The 24,661-nt window shown below is 46.7% G+C and overlaps 1 protein-coding gene across 1 annotated transcript in view; it reads left to right on the forward strand.

Moving 5' to 3' along the window:
* Window positions 1-24,661, forward strand: part of LOC119955118 (stimulated by retinoic acid gene 8 protein homolog) — a 56,836-nt gene that overhangs the window by 4,411 nt on the left and 27,764 nt on the right. The window contains exons 2-7 of the mRNA XM_038781006.1: window positions 8,510-8,716; window positions 10,574-10,649; window positions 11,795-11,876; window positions 17,376-17,528; window positions 18,591-18,876; window positions 20,725-20,813. Coding sequence (XP_038636934.1) covers window positions 8,516-8,716; window positions 10,574-10,649; window positions 11,795-11,876; window positions 17,376-17,528; window positions 18,591-18,876; window positions 20,725-20,813 — 887 coding nt within the window. The 5' untranslated portion in view covers window positions 8,510-8,515. The remainder of the gene's footprint in view (window positions 1-8,509; window positions 8,717-10,573; window positions 10,650-11,794; window positions 11,877-17,375; window positions 17,529-18,590; window positions 18,877-20,724; window positions 20,814-24,661) is intronic.

The following is a 24,661-nucleotide window of genomic DNA, read 5'->3' on the forward strand; positions in this document are numbered from 1 at the left end:
TCCCGCTTGTCGTTGACTTTCAGATAGTTCTGGATACATTTCATCAGCCGCCCACACACCTCTTCATCAGCTAAAAGTCCCATGTCCAGCCTCCAGTGCGGGCGCTGGCTACACTCCTTGCTCACCTGTAGGTCAACCCAGTGCGGGGCATGGTCCGAGATCCTGATCGCTGAATACTCAGTGTCCACTACCCCTGTCAGTAAAGTCCTATTCAGGATAAAAAAGTCAATCCGGGAGTACACTTTATGCACATGTGAGTAGAAGGAAAACTCCTTCACTCCCTGCCACCCAAATCTCCATGGGTCCATCCCCCCCCATCTGCTCCATGAACCCCTTTAGCTCCTTTGCCATTGCCGGCACCCTGCCTGTCCTTGAGCTAGATCGGTTTAGCCCTGGGTTAATGATTGTTTTGAAGTCCCACTCCCCCCCAACCAGCTTATGTGAATCCAGGTCCGGGATCTTCCCCAGCATCCTCCTCATGAATTCCACATTTCCCAATTCGGCGCGTACACATTCACGAGTACCACCGGCAGCCCCTCCAGCTTTCCACTGACCATTATGTACCGACCCCCCCACGTCTGCAACTATTCTTCCCGCTTCGAATGACATTCGCTTATTAATCAGGATCGCAACCCCTCTAGTCTTAGAGTCCAGCCCCGAGTGGAAAACCTGTCCGACCCATCCCTTCCTTAGTCTGACCTGGTCAGTTACTCTAAGGTACGTCTCCTGCAACATTGCCACGTCTGCCTTTAGTCCCCTCAAATGCACGAACACACGTGCCCTCTTAACCGGCCCATTTAGCCCCCCCTTCCCTCCCTCGCCGATCAGCCATCACCTTTCTTGGGCCAGTCTCCAGCCCGTGCCCCATGCATTCGCAGGCACGCCCCCAGACAGCCTCCATCCCGGCCTCCCTATTGTCCCACAGCAAAAGTCCCATCCCCGTCAGCAGCACATTCCCCCCCCCCCATTCCACCCTAGTAACAGCACCATACACACAGCCCCCTCCAACAAGCATACCATCTGCTCACCCCCCACTGCGCTTCCGTGAGCTAGTCTGCCCAGTTAGCTTGGTGGCCCCTTCCCCACCTATTGTTCCCTCACCCCCCTCCCCCTACTCAGACACACATATGCAAATGTAAACAATCCCGACCCAATTGCCCAAAAGAAACATGCAATGAAAATCAAAAAGAAGATCAAACATCAAACATCTAACATTCACACCTCCATCCCCATCAGTGCAAATGAAAATTTTAACTCAAGCAGCTCGTCCACAGACCCCAACTCAATACAAAAGACATTACGAGTAACATCCAAAGACAAAAACTTTTCTTTTTTAAAACAAAATTAACTGAAGAGAAGAGAGAAAAAGAAAACAAACACATGAGCACTGCAGCAAAGTTCAATCCAAACACCTCAGTCCAATACCAGCCCATTCCTTCTCGAGAAGTCCATCGCTTCCTCAGGTGACTTGAAGTAGAAATGTTGCTCTTCGTGCGTAACCCAAAGACGGGTCGGGTACAGTAGTCCAAACTTTACCTTCTTCTTAAAAAGGTTCGATTTTATCTGGTTGAACCCTGCTCTTCTCCTGGCCACGTCCGCGCTCAGATCCTGATATATACGCAGGACATTGTTCTGCCATTTGCAGCTCCATGTTTGCCTGGCCCACCGTAGAATACACTCCTTGTCCAGGTACCTGTAGAATCTCACCACCATTGCTCTCGGGAGGGGGGGTGGGGTCACCCACACACAGCTTCCTCGCTAGCACTCTGTGTGCCCTGTCCACCCCCAAGGGTCGGGTGAACGTCCCCTACCCCAGTAGCTTCTCGAACGTACGCACTATGTATGCCGTATGCCACTGCGTGCGTTCCTTCGGACCCCTCCGGGAGACCCACAATTCTCAGGTTCTGACAGCGGGACCTGTTCTCTAGGTCCTCCACCTTCTCCTGGAGCCTTTTCTGCTGGTCTCTCAACATTCCCACCTCCAACTCCACTGCAGCTTGGTGCTTCCTCCTGCTCAGTCAGTGCCTTCTCCCTTTTCTGGATTGGCCGATCTTGAGCATCCAGTCTGAGTTCCAGACACGCAATCGACTCCTTAATCGGGTCCAAGCATTCCTGCTTCTGCTTGGCGAAGCCCTCCTGAATAAATTGCATCAACTGCTCCGTCGACCGCTGGGTCGCCGAGCCAGAACTTTGGTCGTCTGCCATGCTTTCCCCCGCTGCAGCCTCAGCCCAAGCCTTCTCCGTTTGCCTATTTCTTCCTTTGCGAGCACTCCTGGTCCGCTTCTCCATGCACTGATGTAGGATTCCTCTTCACAATTGCGCCCAACATCAATTTTCCACTTCAGATCCGACAAAAAATCGGGGAAGAAGGTCCAAAGTTCCGACCCAAGCAAGAGCCACTAAATGTGCGACCTACTCCTTCATAGCCACCACCGGAAGTCCTTACTCTTATTCTCAAACTATGACCCCTAGTTCTGGATTCACCATCATCGGGAACATTCTTTCTGAATTTACCCTTTCTAATCCTATGAGATCCCCTCTCACTTTTCTAAACTCCAATGAATATAATCCTAACTGACTTAGTCTCTCCTCATAATACAGTCTCGCCACCCCAGGAATCAGTCTGGTAATCCTTCTCTGCACTCCCTCCATAGCAAAAATATCTTTCCTCAGATAAGGACACCAAAACTGCACCCAATACTCCAGGTGTGGCCTCACCAATATCCTAAACAATTGCAGTAAAACATCTCTATTCCTATACTCAAATCCTCTTGCTACAAAAGCCAACATACAATTTGCCTTCTTTCTTTACTGTCTGCTTACTTTCAGCGACTAATGCACAAGGACACCAAGGTTTTGCTGAGTTTCTACCTTTTCTCAATTTACACTCATAAAAGTAATAATCTGCCTTCCTATTTTTGCTACCGAAGTGGATAACCTCACATTTATCCACATTATGCGGCATCTGCCATGCATATACCCATTTACTCAGCCTGTCCATATCCTGCTGAAGCATCTCTGCATCCTCCTCACAGCTCACCCTCCCACCCAACGTTGTATCATCTACAAATTTGGAGATAATACATTTAGTTCCTCATCCAATTATTAATATTTAATGTGAACAGTTTGGGTTCCAGCAGATTCCTGCAGTACCACACTATTCACTGCCTGCCAATTGGAAAAAGATCCATTTATTCCAACTCTTTGCTTCCTGTCTGCTAACCGGCTTTCTATCCATCTCAAGACACTACCCGCAATCCCATGTGCTTTAACTTTACATGGAAAACTGCTATGTGCCAAAAACCTTCTGAAAGTCGAAATAAAGTACATCTACTGGTTCTCCCTGGTCAACTCTGCGAGTTACATTTCCGATATGTAGAAGATACCTTTGCTACATTTAAATCTGCAGCTGCATATAATAATTTCCTTACTGTACTCGTTGAGAGATCTGTCAGGAGTTCATTAGTACAAACTACCACAAGCCTACCTTCACTGGTCAGTATGCATGTTGAAATTCTCACAGTTCCACATGTTATAAGATTGTCTTATCGGCAACTTTGTAAGTTTGTATAAATTGTTCTTTTCCCCTGACATCGGTATTCTTGTGAAGTTGCAGATGAGTGCAAGACAAAAAGCTTCGACGAATCTCCCCTTTTCAGCAATACTCAAGTTCTGTACCACTAAATAACTACTTTTAAATAACTCACATTTTCAACTTCTAAAGCAAAGTTCCCTGTATTGTTATTTAGGACATTCAGCATTTATCTGTACAGCTAACATTTGCCAACAATTGAATTCCAGTGTCGGACTGGCACAAAGACAAAGGTGATGCAAGAACTTTGAGAAGGTCTTCAATAAATGAAATGAAAATCGCTTATTGTCACGAGTAGGCTTCAAATGAAGTTACTGTGAAAAGCCCCTAGTCGCCACATTCCGGCGCCTGTTCGGGGAGGCTGGTACGGGAATCGAACCATAAGCTACATTAGAGATTCAGAACAACAAGCAGGGTATTGGGTCTTGGAGCAAAGTAGCAGAAAGGAATAAAAGACGGCTATAAAACACAGAGGGTAACAGTTTAGGATGTTTCTCAGATTGGCAGAAAGTGGGAAATGCCACACAGGGATCTGTGCTATGGCCACTGTGTTACACATAAATGATTTGGACTCATTGTAAATATGTTCAGATGATATAAAATCAGGGTTGGAGGTAATAATGTGGTTTGTACACCTGAAATATAAAACATAAACAGACTTTCAGATAAAGTGGGCAAATGAAATGGAAAGTGTGAGGTAGCTTATTTTTGTGGAAAGGAAAACACTTATTTCTTGAAAAGTGAACAACTAAATGGGATAAACAAGCTGAATCCCTGGGTACAAAGATTCATAAATACTAGAAGTACAAACACAAGTTGATAAAGGCTCAGATTAACGTCTACGCTCCGAATTGGAATGATGTGGAATTTATGAGACGCATGCTAGGCAAAATCCCAGACTTAGAGTCACACCACCTGATCATGGTGGGAGACTTTAACACAGTCATTGACCCCAAGCTGGACCGGTCGAAGTCCAGGACAGGGAAGCGACCGGCAGTGGCTAAGGAATTGAAGGGTTTTATGGAGCAGCTGGGGGTTGGATCCCTGGAGGTTCGCGCAGCCGAGAGCGAAGGAGTTCTCTTTTTTCTCCCACGTTCATAAGGTTTATTCCCACCTAGACTTTGTCTTGAGCAGGGCATTAATCCCAAAGGTGGTGGGGACAGAATACTCAGCAATCACAGTCTCGGACCATGCCCCGCATTGCGTGGACCTGCGGCTTAGTGAGCAGAGAGGGCAGCGCCCACTCTGGAGACTGGATGTGGAGCTGCTGGCGGACAAAGAAGTTTGTGGGCGGATTAGCAGGAACATCCAGGATTACCTGGAAGCAAACGATACGGGTGAGGTAGCAGCGGCAACGGTCTGGAAGGCTCTGAAGGTGGTTGTCAGAGGGGAACTCCTCAATTCGGTCCCATAGGGGAAAGAGAGAAAGAGCGGAGAGGGAGAGACTAGTGGAGATACTCCAAGTGAGATACGTGGAGGCCCCCGAGGCGGGGCTACTTAGGGAGCGGCGGAGTCTGCAGGCGGAGTTTGAACTGCTGACCACAGGGAAAGCGATAGCACAGCTGAGGAAGGCAAGGGGGCAGTCTATGAGTACGGGGAGAAAGCGATTGGAATGCTGGCACACCAACAAAGAAAGAGGGAGGCGGCCAGGGAAATTGGGGGAGTAAAGAATAAGGAGGGTAACACGGTCTTGGATCCAGGCTGGGGGGGGGGGGGTGGGTGGTGAACGGAGTATTTAAGGAATTCTATAGTAAGCTATACGAGTCGGAGCACCCGATGGGAGCAGAAGGGATGAGGCAATGTTTGGATCAGTTGAGGTTTCCAAAGGTGGAAGAGGACCTGGTGGAGGGGCTGGGGGCCCCGATTGAATTGGAGGAGATTGTCAAGGGTATAGAGGGCATGCAATCGGGTAAAGCCCCAGGGCCGGATGGTTACCAGGTAGAATTCTAGAAAAGAATTTCGGAAATATTGAGCCCACTCCTGATGAGGACCTTCAATGAGGCGAGAGAGAAAGGAACCCTTCCCCCAACAATGTCACAGGCTTTGATCTCACTCATTCTTAAAAGAGGGAAGGACCCGGAACATTGTGGGTCGTACAGGCCGATTTTGCTTTTAAACATGGATGCCAAATTGCTAGCTAAGAATCTGGCCAGTAGAATTGAGGGTTGCGTCCCAGAGGTGATAGAGGAAGACCAGACTGGGTTTGTTCAAGGCAGCCAACTCAATACCAATGTCCGGAGACTTTTGAATATTATGCTGATGCCCTCAGAGGGAGGGGAGGCGGAGGTGGTAACAGCGATGGACGCAGAGAAAGCCTTTGACCGGGTGGAGTGGGAGTACCTGTGGGAAACGCTGGGGAGTTTCAGGTTTGGTGAGGGCTTTATTGGCTGGGTGAAATTGCTGTACCAGGCGCCTGTAGCAAGTGTATGTACAAACCGGCTGAGGTCGGGGTACTTCGAGCTTCACTGGGGAACGAGGCAGGGGTGTCCCCTCTCCCCTTTACTATTTGCCCTAGCTATAGAACCACTAGCTGTGGCGCTGAGAGCCTCGAGGAACTGGCGGGGACTGGTTTGGGTGGGAGGGGTGGGAGTGGAACATCGGGTCTCACTATACGCTGATGATTTGCTCCTGTACATTTCGGACCCTGGGGAGGGGATGGGGGAGGTTCTGTGGATCCTGAGAGATTTCGGTAGTTTTTCAGGGTACACACTGAACATGGGAAAGAGCGAGTTGTTTGTGATCCAGGCCAAGGGGCAGGAGGAGAGACTGAAAGAGCTGCCGCTCAGGATGGTAGAGAAAAGTCTTCGTTGCCTGGGTATACAGGTGGCCAGGAAATGGGATGCCCTGCAGAGGCTCAACCTGACCTGGTTGGTGGAGCAAATGGAAGGGGACTTTAAAAGGTGGGACATGCTCCCACTGTCACTGGCAGGGAGGGTGCAGACTGTGAAAATGACTGTCCTCCCCAGATTTCTGTTTGTCTTTCAGTGCCTCCCCATCTTCATCCCTAAGGCCTTTTTTTAAGCGGGTGAGTAGGATCATTACGGACTTTGTGTGGGCGAATAAGACCCCGTGAATCAGGAGATCGCTGTTGGAGCGTAGTCGGGGAGGGTGGGTGGGTTGGCGTTGCCGAACTTTCAGAACTACTACTGGGCGGCTAATATAGCTATGATTAGGATGTGGGGGATGGGGGGGGGGGGGGGGGGTGGCGTGGGAGCAGCTGGAAGCGGCGCCATGTAAAGGTACTGGTCTGGGAGCTTTGATAACGGCTCCTTTGCCGTTCTCGCCGACCCGTTACTCCACAAGCCTGGTGGTGGTGGCGACACTGTGGATCTGGGGGCAGTGGAGGAGGTACAAGAAGGTGGAGGGAGCGTCGGTCTGGACCCCGATATGCAACAACCACAGGTTTGTCCCGGGTAGGATGGATGGTGGGTTCCAGAGCTGGCCGAGGGCAGGCATCAGAAGGATGGGAGATCTGTTCATAGACGGAAGCTTTCCCAGTTTGAATGCGCTAGAGGACAAATTTAATCTGCCGCCAGGAAACGCTTTTAAATATCTGCAAGTACGAGCCTTCCTGAAAAAACAGGTAGTGGCCTTTCCGACGCTGCCGCCACTGAGGATACAGGACAGGGTGGTCTCCGGCACCTGGGTGAGGGAGGGGAGGGTGTCAGATATCTACCAGGAACTACAGGAGGCGGAGGAAACCCCGGTGGAGGAGCTCAAGGGCAAGTGAGAAGAGGAGCTAGGTGAGGAGTTGGAAGCGGGTCTGTGGACAGAGGTCCTGGGCAGGGTTAATTCCTCCTCATCATGTGCCAGGCTCAGTCTAATTCAATTTAAGGTGGTCCACCGGGCACACATGACGGCAGCGAGAATGAGCAAGTTTTTTGGGGTAGAAGACAGTTGTATGAGGTGCAAGGGCAGCCCAGCAAACCATGTCCACATGTTTTGGGCATGCCCGGAGCTTAGAGTGTTCTGGCAAGGGTTTGCGAGGGCAATGTCCAAGGTGCTTAACAGACGGGTGGGGTCGAGTCCAGAGATCGCGATCTTTGGAGTGTCCGAAGATCTGGGAGTTCAGGGGGCGAAAGAGGCCGACGTCTTGGCCTTTACCTCCCTAGTAGCCCAGAGACGGATTTTATTAATGTGAAGCAACTCGAAGCTCCCGAGTGTAGAGACTTGGGTTAACAACATGGATGGGTTTCTCAGCCTCGAGAAAATAAAGTTCGCCTTAAGAGAGTCTACGCTAGTGTGAAACTGGACCTGGGCCCTCGGGAGGCCATATGTCGGACCGGCTGGGGTTAGAAACGGGCGCGGAGGCAGATGTTGTAGCCTTTGCCTCGTTGATCGCCCGAAGGCGGATCCTGTTGGGATGGCGAGCAGCCTCTCCACCCTGTGCCCTGGAGTGGTGGGGGGACCAGCTGGAATTCTTAACGCTTGAAAAGGTCAAATTTGAACTGAGGGGAAGGATGGAGGGGTTCTACAATTCATGGGCGTTATTCATTATGCACTTTCGAGAATTGGATCACACCGAACATTAGTGGGGATTGGGGGCTGGGAGGGTTGGGGAGAGGGGGGCTGTGTGTGTTAATGGTGACTGGATGATTCCTGATTCCTTTTTGTCATTTGTTTATGTTAACATGCGGGCCAATGTTTGGGGTTTGGTGGGAGGATGGGATCGTTGTTATTGATATGGGGATTGACATTACATTCGTTACTGATTATTATTTATTGTTGGGTGTAAACTTGGGAGAAAATGTGAAAAAGAAGGATACATTATTTTTTTTAAAAAACGATCCATGAAGCTCCATGTTTATTAAGAGAGTGTCACAGAAACTATTCTTAGGAGTCTAATTTGTTGTAATAGGACAGCTATGCTATTCATGTTTAACGGTTTACAAGTCTATATCTGCTCCTGGATTTCAGATTTAAATGGAGAGTTCTGGAGATTGCACTAGTCCTTACACAGATGCTAGCTCGAGTTTCTTGGCGATGCTGCAGGAAGTGGAACCTCGGGTGGCTCGCCGCCGCCTTTCTCAAGCTCGACATCGTGCAAAGCTGGCAGGTCTTTTCAATCACCTGCGAGACACAGTATGTCCTCAGTCCAAGAGGACTAAGAGGACCACTTCAAAAGTAAGACAGGTTTGAGAAACAGTTCAAAAGGAAAATACTGCAGAAGCTGGAAATCTAAAATAAAAACAGAAAATGCCGGAAATACTCTGCAGGTCTGGCAATATCTGTGGAGGGAAAAACAGGGTTAATGTTTCAGGTTCAAGACCTTTCCTCAGAATTTTCTGATTTTAACTGAGCGATAGTTGCTTGTCACCTGAAACTGGGTAGCAAGTTACGTCCAGGATAAAAGGGTTTCAAGAGTTATTTTTCGAGGATAGGTCTTGTTTTTTAAATTATGCTGCAGCATTGTACATAGATTCAGATCTTGTTTATATTACAGAAATCAGAGTTACACACATATGACACTAGTGTATATTGTGAAATACGTTGAATTTTATATTGAAAGGGTAAGAGACGAAATGTAATAAGTTTTGAAAATGAGAAAAGTTGGCCCAGATTATTGCCATGATGAGTCAGGGGCACGTCCCGTTTTGTTAGGGAAGGGAATGAGGGTGTCTCACGTTTCACCAATGCACAGCTTACGGAGGCAGCTGGACATTTACATTATCAGCTGCCTTCACTGAAGTCCGATTTTGTTAGCCCAGGACTGTCAAGCTCATTGGAACTGTCAACAGAGCTCTCAAACGGGCCACGAGAAACTATCAAGAGGACCTTGAAAAGTGCCAAGAGGAACTATCAAAAGCTTCTGTCAAGGCATTTTAAAAAATGATTGTTTGCGATTTCACTCTGCATGTTGACATAAGCTTGAGGGTTTCCATTACTGGATTGCTGTTGCATGACTGATTTCACAACCCTCAATTAACACAGTGGGCTGCCTGCTGTTTCACAATTTGACTGACAGCTACAAGTGGTTATAGACTCTTTCAAGTGGGGCTATGCATTCCATTGGTAGTTATAAGAGATTGAGTACTTCAGTGAAATGTTCATTGTTTTACAGCTTTATTTAGTTGAAGGAAAATAAATCTATTAAAAAACTTTTTTATGAATGAGGGTTCTTTTTTTTTCAATATAGTGAAACCTGCAATAGGCACTTAGAACTTTATTTTGTAGAACTTTATTTTACCTCATCTCTGCATGGAACCTGAAGTCTGCCCAGGGTGGATACAGGATGAGTTAGCATGGTAGGTGAAAGGATGGTGAGTGGGTGGGGTGACATGGATTGGTATGAGTTGGCACTGAGTCGCATAGGGGCTACAAAGGGCCACTGGAGGATAGAGGGATATGGGTTGGCATGGAAGGTATGAAGGGTGGGTACATGGCATGACAAGCATGGGCTGGAATGAATGGGGCATGGTGAGTGTTTGGCGAGGGGGGGGGGGGGAGTGGCTGAGGACTGCAGGGACTTTTCATATTTAATTGTCTTAAAATAATGTTGGACACTGTACCCGAGGCTGGCTTTCTGTCCAGTCTACCTCTGCATCCAGCAGCCTCCTCAGTTCTCCAAGGGCCGACCTCTAATCGAGCTTGCCCTGGATCAAAAATCTGAATATGGGCAGCTATTTTTAGAAGTCAGATTTGTGGAACTGGGAATTCTTCCGATTCTGTGCACCCGACATGTAGACGAAAACCCCGGCTGATATCTCCATTACACTTCATGCCTGTAAGGTCTGCTATCTCCATCTGCTTAAAGGTGATAGAAATAGGCATGCTGTACAGCATCAGGCAAGAAAGAATTGTTCTCCTCTTCAGGGAGGTGAGGGGGGGCACTACACAAGAGCTGACACGAGCAATATAGCATGAGACTGTCCCTTTTACTCTGAGCAAACAACAGATTATTTTAGCAACAGTGACGCCGCTGAATTAAACGATTTTCGTTATGGCAACAGCTAAACATTTGCTATTATATTTTATTTAAAGTGGCAAGTACTTCGTAAGGCAAAGAACTACATACTGGATTTAGAAAGAAAGCTAGAAAATTTGCTGAAACTGAAAGGTTAGTATATACAAGACTATTAAAATGATTCACTCCCTTTTCTAATTTACGGCCAACATCAGCAAGCAAAGAGGTTAGTCACTGAGCTCTGATAACTGCAATGAGCTTAAATAGATATGTTAAGTTCACTTTGGATTAAAGGTTGCTCCCTATCAAATTACAGAAGCAGATTGATGAATGATTGGAGGAGGAAAGTGATTTAGGGTTACATATGCACAAATAATGTTTGTGATGGATATGATTGGAAAGTAGAGAAGTTACCGTAAACCAGTATTGAACCTTGCTTAGACCTCACTTGGAGTGCTTTGCACAGTCCTGACACCACATTATAAAAAGGATATAGAGGCACCAGCGCGGAGGGAAAAAAAAGATTCACAAGAACGGTAACAAAACTGAAACTATAGGCAAGGCATGTTTCTGTAGAAAAGAGAGAAAAGGCTGAAACGTGACCTAACAAAGGTTTTTTAAATGATGGGACCTGATAGGATAGACATAAAGGGAGGAATTTCCCTTGATTTGTCGGAGTCAGTTTCAGACAGAAAACCAGAGAGCAGCTTTCCAGCTGCACAGCCGAGTTTGCGCTCTGGATATTCTGACACTGTGCACAGAGAATGTGGGGTGTGATATACGCTGTTACTCTGGCGGGGCGGGGCCTGATAGAGCGAGCAAGGCCCGTTCCAGAGAGATCAGGTATTATCTTTAAAGGGCACCCTGCTCTGCCCAAAAGTAAACACCCCCCCCCCCCCCCCCCCCCATGGACACGGAGGGTACCCCCACATGCTTTGGGGCACCTCCCCCCTCCTAAAGGCAGAAGCGCAACCTACTCCAAGGGCATCAGGGCACTCTCCCACACCACAAGCATCAGGCGACCTCCCTCCCACCCCCAAAAGCATCAGAGCACTCCCCCACCTCGCAAGCATCTGGGCAACCTCCCTCCTTCGGCATTGGCACTTTGACAATGCCCAAAACGCTTTACGCCTCTGGTTATGTGGTATTCTTATGAACAGAATTAAATGCATCATTTCAGTTCGTTCCTATAAATTTCTGGCAATATTTGTTCGACAGCATTTCAAATTGTAGCTAAATGGCTCTGTTGTGATCTTCACAAATCTGATTCATCTTTTTAATATCTTGCAAAATGACAGAAGCATATCATTTGGAAGATGGGCATCCATCAAATTTGGAAGAAATAAAAGAACAATACATCAATTACTACAAGGAGCATTGGTACAGTATGAGAAACAATGCAGTGATACTTACAGGAATAATTAGTTCAGCATGGACACTGAAATAACGCCCGTTTTTTTCCAATGGGATACATTTTTCCGGGCAAATTCATTGCCTCATCATATGAATTATGATTCAAATATGCTTCATGGATCGAGAATGCTTTGACCTTGCTCTTCAGCGTGTTTCAGTTCATTTTGTCCCATTATGAGCAGCTCATTTTATTTTCCGCACATGATGAGAGCTTCATCTTTACCTTTTGCCATAGTTGTGACCATACCGTTGAACATTACAAAATCCCTGCTAATTGTTGGTTTGTTATTTTGAATGTTCAAGGCAGTCATTAACTTTCAGTTTGAAAACAGACTTTTGGTACTTTCACATTTAATTGGGTGATTAAAGCACGTGGTGACCATGATATTGTATCAGTCGATTCCCCTCTGGTTAATGTGTCAACTTTGTTTGGTACCAGCAACCTGACCCCATATAAATTGGGTGGATGGGGAGGCCAGAATGATGTTCTGCTTTTCGCCTGCAGAGTTATTTTTAAATAGGAGGATCAGACTCTGATGACATAATGTAACCAGTGATCTGAACAAGGAAACCACTTTGGTTCCCCTGTCAGATGAAACTAGTCAGGAAAGGCGCAAAGAGATAAGTTTTGAAAAATACTTTCACTTTCCTTGCGGGAGTAGGATTGCTCCTCCAGGCTTCACAAGGAAACTTAAGGCCCATTTTCCCCACGTGCCCTTCCCCACAACCCCCCACCCTAACTGTCCTTACTGCCCCCGCTGCAATGTTACCAGTGACGGGAGAAGTGTTGAGTGGCCTGTTTGCTTGTGGGCCAATTGAGACCCTTAGGTGGCCTGTTAATGGCTGTCTAAACGCTACCTCCCGCTGCTACTGGGACTTCACCTGCGGCAAATGTCAGGTTGAGGATTGCTGGCCAGGCAAGGGGGGGATTGCGGGGGTGTCTCCTTTTTTGAGGCCCCTGTATCTAATGGACGACCCCCCCCTCCCCCCACAAGGTAGAATCACTCTCCCCAACCTTTCCCTTACCCCTGCCCTATGCCCCACACTCAGCCTTCCCTGAAGAAGAGGAGCCACGGAGTCCAGGGTATTGCGGGAGCAAGGCCGACAGGAGCAGCAAGGAGCGTGGAGGTTGAGCCTCGCGCATGTGGAGGTAGAGTTGACCTGTGCAGTGCTTCGCTCCAGATTCCGCACCCTATTCCGAACCCCAAGTCTTCCTGCCATTTTCTCCTTGTCGTGTCCACACACCTTGCTGCTCCTGCCGGCTTTGCTTCCGCAATACCTTGGACTCCATGGCTCCTCTTCTTCAGAGAAGGCTGATGTACCGGCTGTGGCCACTGGCCTTAGTGACTTAGCAGGGACAAGAGAACTGCCAGAATTTTGTATCACTGCAGCTCTTGGAGGCTGGACTTCCTCCCCAATGAATGTGGAAGCACTGTCTCAAGCCAATTAATCACCTGTCAAGTATTAAGGATTCAACATTAGAAGTCTGGGACAAAAGATTAGATTTTGTTACTTTTTTGGTCATCCCGGCTGTAACATAGAACATAGAACAGTACAGCACAGAACAGGCCCTTCGGCCCTCAATGTTGTGCCGAGCAATGATCACCCCACTCAAATCCACGTATCCCAACAACTCCCCCCCCCCCCCCCCCTTACTATTAGGACACTACGGGCAATTTAGCATGGCCAATCCACCTAACCAGCACATCTTTGGACTGTGGGAGGAAGCACCCGGAGGAAACCCACGCACACACGGGGAGGACGTGCAGACTCCACACAGACAGTGACCCAGCCGGGAATCGAACCTGGGACCCTGGAGCTGTGAAGCATTGATGCTAACCACCATGCTACCGTGCTGCCCTATTCATGTGTCATGAATTTGCCTGGCAACAGCTGTAAAACCAATTTAACAAAACATAATAGAATGTGACCTGACTGGCAACAAGTAGAAATCTTCCTAGAGACAGCAGTAGTCAGTATGCAAAAGGTTGGATGAGGTGCATCACTCCCAATAATAATATAAGGCATTTTAGATAAGAATCAGATGTGAATAGAATATTAGTAGAAACAGTGTGCCCAGACGATTGGGAAGATCAATGAGGTATACGTATTATAATGTCCAGAGTCAAGGAATTTGATAGGGGCAAACAGCCAAATTAACAGAAGGTAAAATCAAAGTGGAAACAAAGGTATAATTGGCTGGATCCACAGAAACAAGGCAGGCCAGTTAACACCTAGCAGGCAGAAGCAGACAAGCTAATTTACAGCTGACAGCCTCTATGTCTTGGAGCCAAGGAAGTGCAGAAAACCTTTGTAAAGGCAGTTTAAATATCTTCACTTGACCAGGACAAGACGTTTTCCAGACTTGATTATCACCCCTGTATTGTATTATAAGCTGCTGCTTCATAACTTAGAGATTTATTTAATTTGGATGGTGTTTGGGCAACAGAAACCTTAAGGAGTTCAGGTATCGTAAATATATTTTGGAACAAGAGGTACATTTTACATCAGCTGTGTGTGTGTTTAATAATTCACAAACTTTAATTATTGTAGGGTAGAGTAGTCCTGTTCATGTGCATTTAATAAATAGTCTTTTAATAATTGTTACATGGCGACTGGGCTACCTATTCTCACTGGGGTTTTACTTGTCTCCTCACACCATTACAAAAACCAAATGTGTACACCCCACAAACCAGTGTTCCAAGTTGGGGTACCCTCGCAGATAAGATCAATGTGGTTTGTGACACTTATGACCTGCCCATGCCAGTTCAGGTGGACATACGCAGCATTCAGATTTTGTGCTGCCTCTTCATTTATCTGATTGGAACATATAGTTGAGCAGTTCCTGTGCTGCTAACTCCCTCTGCATTCAGTGGTGTAGTCATCCTTCTGTTCTTAAAGGTAGACTGTCCCTCCCAACGAGAATATGTACTAAATAATCGTACTGTGAAATTCAACGGTGTTGTCTGATCGGATAAGGCCCCTGACCTATCCTGCGTGAATAAAGGGGCTTTAGAGGCTGGTTTAGCTCACTGGGCTAAATTGCTGGCTTTTAAAGCAGACCAAGCAGGCCAGCAGCACGGTTCGATTCCCATAGCAGCCTCCCCGGACAGGCTCCGGAATGTGGCGACTAGGGGCTTTTCACAGTAACTTGAAGCCTACTCGTGACAATAAGCGATTTTCATTTTCATTTCATTTCATAAAGAACAACATATTATGGAATTGTGTAGCTATCAGTGCCACATTTGTGTAAGGTGTGATGCGAATGCCTGTTCTTGTGTCACGCATATCTATGTTGCACTGACTATTTAAAGTGAAATTCACCTTTTTATTTGAAGTATCATTTGACTGTTAATTCGTGTGCAATTTGCGTTGGTCTGATTTATGTTGAAGTAAAAGCTTCAAAAAGTGAAGAAATGGAGTTTCTTCATTTGGAGGTCATTTAGAAAATTTGATTATTTTACTTTGTGGTTTCCCCACAGGAATTGTAACAGTATACATTGTTTCCTTGCTTTTTCTACTTACCAGCCCATTTGGGATTTCAGCACTTCATTTGTGTATGTTGATTGCAGTAGATTTAAGGAATAAGGAGAGTGGTGGGATGTGTTGGGAAATTTGATATGACTAGTTCAGAGGAAAGAATGAGGTTGGAATATTAGTAGAGGATTAATCACTCTCTCACTGATAGTGGTGCAATGTTAGCAGATGTACATCCAGTTACTGTCTCTACATTCAAATGTAACTGTGGCCAGGCAGTGGTGGAGGCGGGTACAATTTTTTCCTTTAGAAAACAGTTAGTTACATGGGCAGGGTGGGTATCGAGGGATATGGGCCAAATATGGGCAAGTGGGACTAGCTTACTGATAGAAACTGGGCGGCATGGATAAGCTGGACCGAAGGGCCTGTTTCCATGCTGTAAACATCTATGACTCTATATATGCATTTCTGCTTAGTGCAAAAGTCAGCGATACGTCAGCAGTTTAAAAGAGAAAGTGCAAGGATCAGAAAGCAGACATTTCGGAGCCATAAATCTAGTTTACGTTCTTGAAATATAAGGGGCGAGATTCTCCGCAAATGCGGAGTATCGTAAAGACTGCCGTGGGACAGGCCGTGACCCACGGCAGCCTTCACGCCCACTTCCGGGGCCGATTCTACCCCCCCCGGGCGGGGCTAGGAGCGTGGCCCCGTGCGTCATGGCGGTGCGGCCTTGACGACAGTCGTCAAGGCCGCACGCCAAGTGTCATGCCGGCTGACGCGGCCGATGACGTCAGCCACGCATGCGCAGGTTGGACAACGCCAACCTACGCATGCGCAGTTGCCGTCTTTTCCCTCAGCTGCCCCGCAAGACGTGGCGGCTTGATCCTGCGGGGTGGCGGAGGGAAAAAAGTGCGTTCGTTACGGACGCATGACCCGCCTTGGCACGGCCGTGGTACTGCCGTGCCAATCGGGCCCCCAGATGCCCCAAACGGTCATCTGGCGCCCATTTCACGACGGCAGCAAGCAGGTGTGTTTGCTGCCGTGTTGAAACAGGCGTGAAGGCCCGGCCGCTCGGCCCATTGGCCTCGGAGAATCGTCGCTGCCCGTAAAAAACGGCGAGCCCCGATTTGTGGCGTGGGTCGGGCGTGGGGGGGGGGGGGGGGAGAATAGCGGGAGGGCGTGAAAAATGTCGGGAGGCCCTCCCGCTATTCTCCCACCCGGCATGGGGGCGGAGAATCGCGCCCAAGAATCTTGATAAAAATATGACTGAAAATGAACAACTTTATTTGAAATTTGATTCAAAACTATAATATTCTGATTTTAAACGACCAAACTGCACCCCTTGGAATCCTCTGTCCGTTGGGATTCTGTTTTCTTGCTGGCAGCGCTCCCCCATCCATGGGTTACCTGCGTAGAGTGATTTCAGTGGGAAATTCCATTGACAAGCGGCTGGAGGTGTGACATTATCATAAATGTAAGAACTGCAAGGATTAATGTAATGTCTAAATCAACCACTAGAGGGAGCGAGATGTACAAGTATATAAGACATCTAAGCCTTGTGGGTAAGAGGTTGAGGAGAAAGATAGAGAACACACTGAATGAAAGATAGTGTGAGTGAGAGCAGATCATAGTTAATGTAATAGTTCAGATTAGTAGTAGATGAGTGTAGATTATATGTTTATTATCAACTGAATTATATAGGAGTAAGTGTCAAGTGCAAATAAGTAGTGTTAATACATTAATAGCTTTGTTCAATCTAAAGCTATTTGTGGTCTTTGTGAACACTATGCCAACCATCCTAAAATTAGAATCACAAAGGACACCACAGGAAGAAAGAATTCCACTGCTAGCAAGTAGTGCACCTCCGAAAAACACACGGCTGGGGGACCGGAGAATCCCACCCATTGTGCTCCTGAACTCTAATATTTTTGTATTCTTAATGTTTTCCCCTTTGCTTACATCGGTAACACATTTTTCCTACCTTCACAGTGACTTGGCATCAGCAAGCCTACCTGGTAAGACAAGGATGGCCCTTTGGCAGTGGCTGAGAGAATACAGAGGCCATCCTGCAGAAAGTGATCTGAAACCTGTTTGTTCCCAGTCTCCTGTAAAATCCTCAGCAGACCTCATAGAATTTGAAGGGTTAGTTTTGCACATGTCAATGCTACCGTTGGTAATGGTGGGGAGGGGTGGAGGGGGGGGGGGGGGGTGGAGAAATACAGCTTAACTAAGTCACTTGCAAGTGTGTTCAAATAGCCTTTCTCCTCTCCTTGCCCTATTAATCCCTGTTTTCCAAAATAAATGAGCAATTCTTCAGCAGCAAACTCCTAACGGGGTGAGGAAAGGATTCAGTTCTGTACCTGTTGCTGGACAAACATATCACCTATGAGCAGAATAAACGCAGATTCTCTGAGGCAAATGGGCTGACAACATTGGTTTGAACGTTAGATAGAGAGTACAAATCAATTATTTTGCAGACTGTGTTTCCCTATCTTTCTAAACGCTGAATTTCTTCAGGTGTAGCCTGTGCAACTGCATAATCTTTGGGTGCAGACTTGATTAGCGCTGTCTTATGCCCCTGTTCCATGTAATTGCACAACCTACTTTATGTTATTTGAGTTCTTGGAGCATTGTTATTTTATTCATTATTTGTATATTTGTGCTGGAAGCCTTTCTCTGATTCGGGGAGTGTGTTTCTTCCAATGTCACTCGAGGAATCGTGCAAAAAAAATGTGTCATCTACTTTTTCTCAACTTCTTTCAGTGGACTTATTTCTCTCTTCCTGATAACCATACTTCCCGAAGATCGTAAGATTGGGAACGCCTCATGAGGCATTGCAAAGGGAAACCCTATCCTTTTGCAGTGCAGGCTGCCTGATTAGGAGCGCAGCGAATAACAAGAAACTCAGAGAATTTTAAATGCAACTTAAGGGTTGAACCCTGCACGTTCCCTCGGCCGCAGAAAAATACTTTCCACTGCACTTCGGTACATGTGACAATAAATCAAATCATAGAATCATAGAATTTGTTTCAACAAGTTATTTTTGGATCAATGACATTGACATATATGCAACACTATTATTCTTGTGTCATAAGTGGAAATGCCACAGAAAGAAACGTAAAAATTAGATGCTGAAGCACGCCAGGTTGTTCTAACTTTCAAATTGTTTTGAAATGATCTTTACTGTAATTTTTTATCTGGCAGATACCTGAATTTTTACAAAGAAACGGTGGACCTTTTAGTGGAGAACAGGATAGTGTCCATGGAACAGATCACCCTCCCCATTGTATCAAAAGCAATTTCACACCTCTGGCAGGAAATGTCTGGGGAGAAGAAGGAAGCTATCTTCAAAAAATGCTCCCAAAGGGTGTGTTTGTCTCCAGGAGAACAAATCACCTTGCAGATACCTATGCAGATGGACTGCAGTGTGAGAGACAGAGCTTTAGATAGCCAGGGAGCGAGTGGTTCTTCAGAATCAAATCATGATGAGGTATCTTATTAAGAAATTTCTATGCAAGGCTAATTAAAGTTTTTTTTAAAAAGTCTACTTAATAGGCAAATAAAAGACAGGGGATTTATTCCCTTTCCTACAGAAAAAAGATTATAAATGACAAAACCTACAATGTGAAAGACAGGTCTACTGACACATATCGTCCTACCCTCTGTTATTGCTGCAGTGTGGGAAAATAACCTGGCTATTTAAGTAGCTGAGTAGCACCAAATGATGTTCTGCTATTAGTTACATTTATAAAAATAATCTCTTCCTCCCTTTTATATCTGTGCATTCCCCCTCTCCCCTTGCCCAACTGAGCCCCTTTCCTGAACAGACTGTGTCATTCCCACTGCTTCAAGTGACTGGGAGGAAGCAGCTACTGGATTTTCCATCACTTGTGATTTTTGTTCAACATTCCCAATCTGAACTCTAATCTAACATTAATAGCCCACTTCCAGCGCACAGTGGTGAGGACCATTGCCTCAAGGCGCCGAGGTCCCAGGTTCAATCCTGGCTCTGGGTCACTGTCCTTGTGGAGTTTGCACATTCTCCCCGTGTCTGCGTGGGTTTCGTCCCCACAACCCAAAGATGTGCAGGTTAGGTGAATTGGCCACGCTAAATTGCCCCTTAATTGGAAAAAATGAATTGGGTACTCTAAATTTAAAAAAGAAATAGCCCACTTCCATCCTAAGTGAACCGGCTGCAGGTACTTCCAGTTAATTAACCATATTAGGGGCAGCACGGTAGCATGGTGGTTAGCATAAATGCTTCACAGCTCCAGGGTCCCAGGTTCGATTCCCGGCTGGGTCACTGTCTGTGCGGAGTCTGCACATCCTCCCCGTGTGTGCGTGGGTTTCCTCCGGGTGCTCCGGTTTCCTCCCACAGTCCAAAGATGTGCGGGTTAGGTGGATTGGCCATGCTAAATTGCCCGTAGTGTCCTAAAAAAAGTAAGGTTAAGGGGGGGTTGTTGGGTTACGGGTATAGGGTGGATACGTGGGTTTGAGTAGGGTGATCATTGCTCGGCACAACATCGAGGGCCGAAGGGCCTGTTCTGTGCTGTACTGTTCTATGTTCTATGTTCTATATTCTGGTTAACAGGAGGGCATTGCTATATGCAAAAATGTATCCTAATAACTCACTTCATTGGTGTTTTTCCAGCCTGCTCCCCAGTTTATATATAAAAAGTAAGTCTTCATAGTCTCAGATGACCACAGGCTGCTTCCCCTTTGAGGGGGAGAGCTGACTGATGGTGATTTAACCTGAGGATCACCACACCTCAGACGAGGGGCAAGGTTGAGAAGGTGGGCCTTCACGAATAACCTCAGAATAACCGGTACAGGGATTGAACCCGCATTGTTGGCCTCACTCTGTATCACGAACCAGCCAACAGAGCTAAACTGATCCCCATTTATATACACACACCAGTCGATTATATAGGCATATGCAGCTAGTTAGTCAAAAAAAAAAACAATTTGTCAACTCACATTTATATCCAAAAGGGATTGAAAACGTCCAGTAATATTAGGATGCATTAATCCCTAACAGCGCTGTGGGTGTAACTACACCACAGGGGCTGCAGCGGGTTAAGAAGGCAGCTCGCCGCCACATTTTCAAGGGCAGTTAAGGATGGGCAATAAATGTTGGCCTAGCCAGTGACGCCCAAATTCCAATAAAAGTGTAAAAAAGTACATATCCTTCATTTGATCCCCTGCTTCGCAGTATTCAAAGATGAGCCCATTCAATTTTCCTGGAATATCTGCTGTAGAATGGTGTAGATGGCCAGATATTTTTACAATGATCATTTCTGTTCCATGTGCTCCTACTTTATTCTCTCCTTTTTCACAGATGCTTTTTGAAGATGCGTTTGATTTGGCATCAGGATTCTTAGTAAAACCAGAGCTGAATACACGAACAGGAATAAAACGGGAAAGCAGGTAGCTGATTTTTGTCTCTGTTCTTTGTTGTCATGCGAACAATTTTAATGACATGGAAAGCAGTTAAAACCAAATCTTCATTATGTTTTGTGGTAACCAGAATAACTTTATTTGCTATATTTGTGTATGTGGTTCAGAATTCCTTTATCTCTTGGAATGATCTACACGTTTTGTGTTTGCAATTTACTGCTGTTGGTGGCATGTAAATGTATGTGGAATCTGTATTCCGTTATGATCAGGAATTTATCTTTATTGGCCGACACTCAGTAATATGATAGTTTTACCTGACAGGCAAAATCAGTTAAAACCTTTGACAGATGCTGTCACTTTTTCTCAAATGATCACTTCACTGCAATGAGGCCATATCTAAATCAATAAACTACGTTCCTGCCATCATCACCAGTGTATGGGTCCCTTGATCTTAACGAAGGGCCGAATGGCGTACTCCCGCTCCTACATCCTCTGTTTCAGTGGGGCTTTGGTGGGTGTAGTACCGGCACCACCCACTGCCCTCCCAGTGGAACTGCTGAGTGCAGAAGAGCTGATGGCAAGAGGCTTCCAATGGATGGGACTTCTACCCTGGGGGTACTTGATTCCAGGGGAAGGCCTATCACTGGCGTGACAAGTGTCTGAGTGGCACAAGAAACAACGGGCCTTCCAATAACAAGGTGCCCCCTAGTGATTCCGTCTTCTCAAACTCTTCACAAACCTCATTTCTTCGAACCAGAAATCTGCGATAGAATCCATACTGTATAGAAGAAGGCCATTCAGTCCATCGAGTATGCACCGACCCTCCGAAACAGCACCTTACCTATGCCCCCACCCTATCCCCATAACCGCACCTAACCTGTTGGACACAAAGGGGAAATTTAGCATGGCCAATCCACCTAAACTGCACATCATTGGACTACAGGAGGAAACTGGAGCACCCAACTGGAGAACGTGCAAACTCAACAGTCACCCAAGACTGGAATTGAATCCGAATCCCTGGTGCTGTGAGGCACTGTGCCACCATGCTGCAGTGTCCGTACCAACATTCCTCTTTGTGGTTCATCCAAAATCATTACTTTCTTCAGATTGGCATAGCAGCATCTGCTATGGATCTTCTCCCCCCCAAAGCCATTGGTCTGAGAGTCTGGACCACAGTGCAGCCTGTCACCTCTACCTACTCCTTTTGTGTCAAGGTGTTAAAACTTGCAGCTGACTTTGAATAAGTTCTAATTTCAGTTTTCTGATAACCGTCATGAGGAATCACTCATTGATCGACCTGTGGGGCTCCTTGAGTATGAGTTTCCATGGTAACGGGCTGAGGCCCATCCAGCTGGAACATGTTATCGAGCCTTTTAACTACTGTCCCAAACTGGGACTGGGAGCCACTGTTAGTCCAGGGCATTAGTGCTGTATGCCGCGAGTGCGGCTTTACTTTTGAGTTAAAATAAATTGGGTTTAACCTTTATCTTTGTCTCTTCTGGATTATTACACTGGCGACGAGGAGCAAGAACGCGATTCTGGACAGCCCTCTTAAAAGAAAAATGCCTCTGGTAAGAAGTGAACCCAGAAAATGCCATTATTTGGGAAACCCAAGCTTATGATGCGGGTGTTGAGGATTGACCCCAGTACACCGAAAGAATGCACAATTTCGTTCATGCAATGGCATAGAGGCTGATGACTGACAGAAGGTAATCCTCTTGACTGCCTGTGGAACCCAGACATTCGGCATAATTAAGAGCCCAACTTACCCAGAGGCCCTGCATTCAAAAGCTTTTATTGAGCTGGTGGACTTAGTGGTAAACCACTACGGCCTGAGACCATCAGTTATTCTCCAGCGCTAAATGTTCAATACAGGGCAGCAGGGTGGCGCAGTGGTTAGCATTGCTGCCTCACGGCACTGACGTTCCAGGTTCGATCCTGGCACTTGGTCACTGTCCGTGTGGAGTTTGCACATTCTTCCCGTGTTTGCGTGGGTTTCGCCCCCACAACCCAAAGATGTGCAGGGTAGGTGGATTGGTCACACTAAATTGCCCTTGATTGGAAAAAATTTATTGGGTACTCTAAATTTATAACAAAAAAAAATGTTCAATACAGCCGGAAGACTCTCTGGAGTACCTGTTATGGAGTTCCTGATCAGGCTTCGGAAACTGTCCATCCTTGTCGGAGATGCTACTGGTCCGGCTGCTATGTGAGATAAACAATATCGCAAGCTGCTTGTAGAAACCCCTTGGATCTTAAAAGAGCCATAGAACTCCCACTGTCCTGGTAAATGTTGAAAAACTAACCCAGGAGCTCCAAGGTTCTATGGACCGCAGCATGCTCTGTGTCAGACATCCCTTGTATCGGAAAGCCGACTCCCCAGCAGCACCTTCGCGCTCTGTCCCCTACTCAGCCACGGTACACAACGGCATGGCCAATGGCCACAAAACTCCAGGCTTAGAGAAGCTTCCCCAGAAGACTTTGGGGTGCAACTGTGTATATGGATGCTGTAACTGTGGCCGAAGGATATGTCCAAAGCAAGGCTGGCAGCATCTTCAGTACGTCTACTGCTCAGGCCGGAAGCCAAAGCCGCCTCAGGCCCGGGCCCTGCAAATCCAACAGCCCGAACAGGTCGAACTAATGCAGTTGAACTGCATCGTCACTCCATAATTACCCAATCAAAGTTAAACTCCGGATCAACGGTCACCCCTTGGAAATGGAAGTGGACATGGGAGCCGTGTCTCCATTGTGGGAGAACAGACCACCAAGCCGGCATCACACCACTGTGCCTGCGGGACACCAGGGCCAAGTTGGCCAAGTACACGGGAGAGCCTCTACGAATCGTAGGAACCATGGTGACCCCAGTCGCCCATGGACAACAGATAGTCCAACTTCCCTAATAGTTGTGCAAGGACCAGGACCCAGTCTTCTGGGCAGAGGTTGGCTGCGGGAGCTCGATAAAGCATCCACGAAGTTTGTCACCATCAGCATTAATAAGGGGTTGTATGAATACACCCGCCTGCCTTTTGGAGTCTCATCGACGTGTGGAATCTTTCAGCACGTAATGAAAAATATCCTTTGAGGGCTGCCTAGGATGGCAGTGTACCTAGATGATGTGTTAATCAAAGGAGCCACCAACAAAGAAAACCTGTGTCATGTGACAGTACCTTTAAGAAATGGGTGTTTATAAATGGGTGTGTATATAAATATCTGTAGTGAGAGTACCTTTAAGAAATGGGTGTTTATTACTGCAGTGATGTCCGAGAGTGGGTAGAGCTGGGCTGTGTCAGCTTTTTACTTTCTTTTTAGGCTGTTTACTGTATGGTGTGTTTTAGTTTTGTTTTCAGAGCTGGATAGCTGCAGTCACAGCCAAAAGGTGTATGAGTCTCTCCCTCTGTAATCTAAAGACTGTAAATCGATCCTTTGGTGATTTAAAACTAATAACCTCTCAGTAGTGACTTTAACCTGATGTGCTTCTGTTTAAAGGTTTTTCTAAAGCCCAATATCTTGGTGCACTATGATCCCATAAGGCTACTGCTACTAACATGCAAAGCTTCTCCCTAAGGAGTAGGGGCAGTCCTCTCCCATCATTGGGACGATGACACTGAGTGACTGATTTTATATGCGTCGTGAACCCTGACCGATGCGGAGCGATGCTGTGCACAAATCGAAAAAGAGGGTCTAGCTGTGATATTCATAGTGAAGAAATTCCATCCATACATCTACGACTGACACTTTATGATGATCACTGAACATAAACCGCTGTTGCAGGGCGGCACAGTGGTTAGCACTGCTGCCTCACGGCGTCGAGGTCCCAGGGTCGATCCCAGTCCTGGGTCACTGTCACTGTGGGGTTTGCACATTCTCCCCATGTCTGC

This window comes from Scyliorhinus canicula, chromosome 20 (assembly GCF_902713615.1).
Source record: "Scyliorhinus canicula chromosome 20, sScyCan1.1, whole genome shotgun sequence".
Lineage (NCBI taxonomy): Eukaryota > Metazoa > Chordata > Chondrichthyes > Carcharhiniformes > Scyliorhinidae > Scyliorhinus > Scyliorhinus canicula.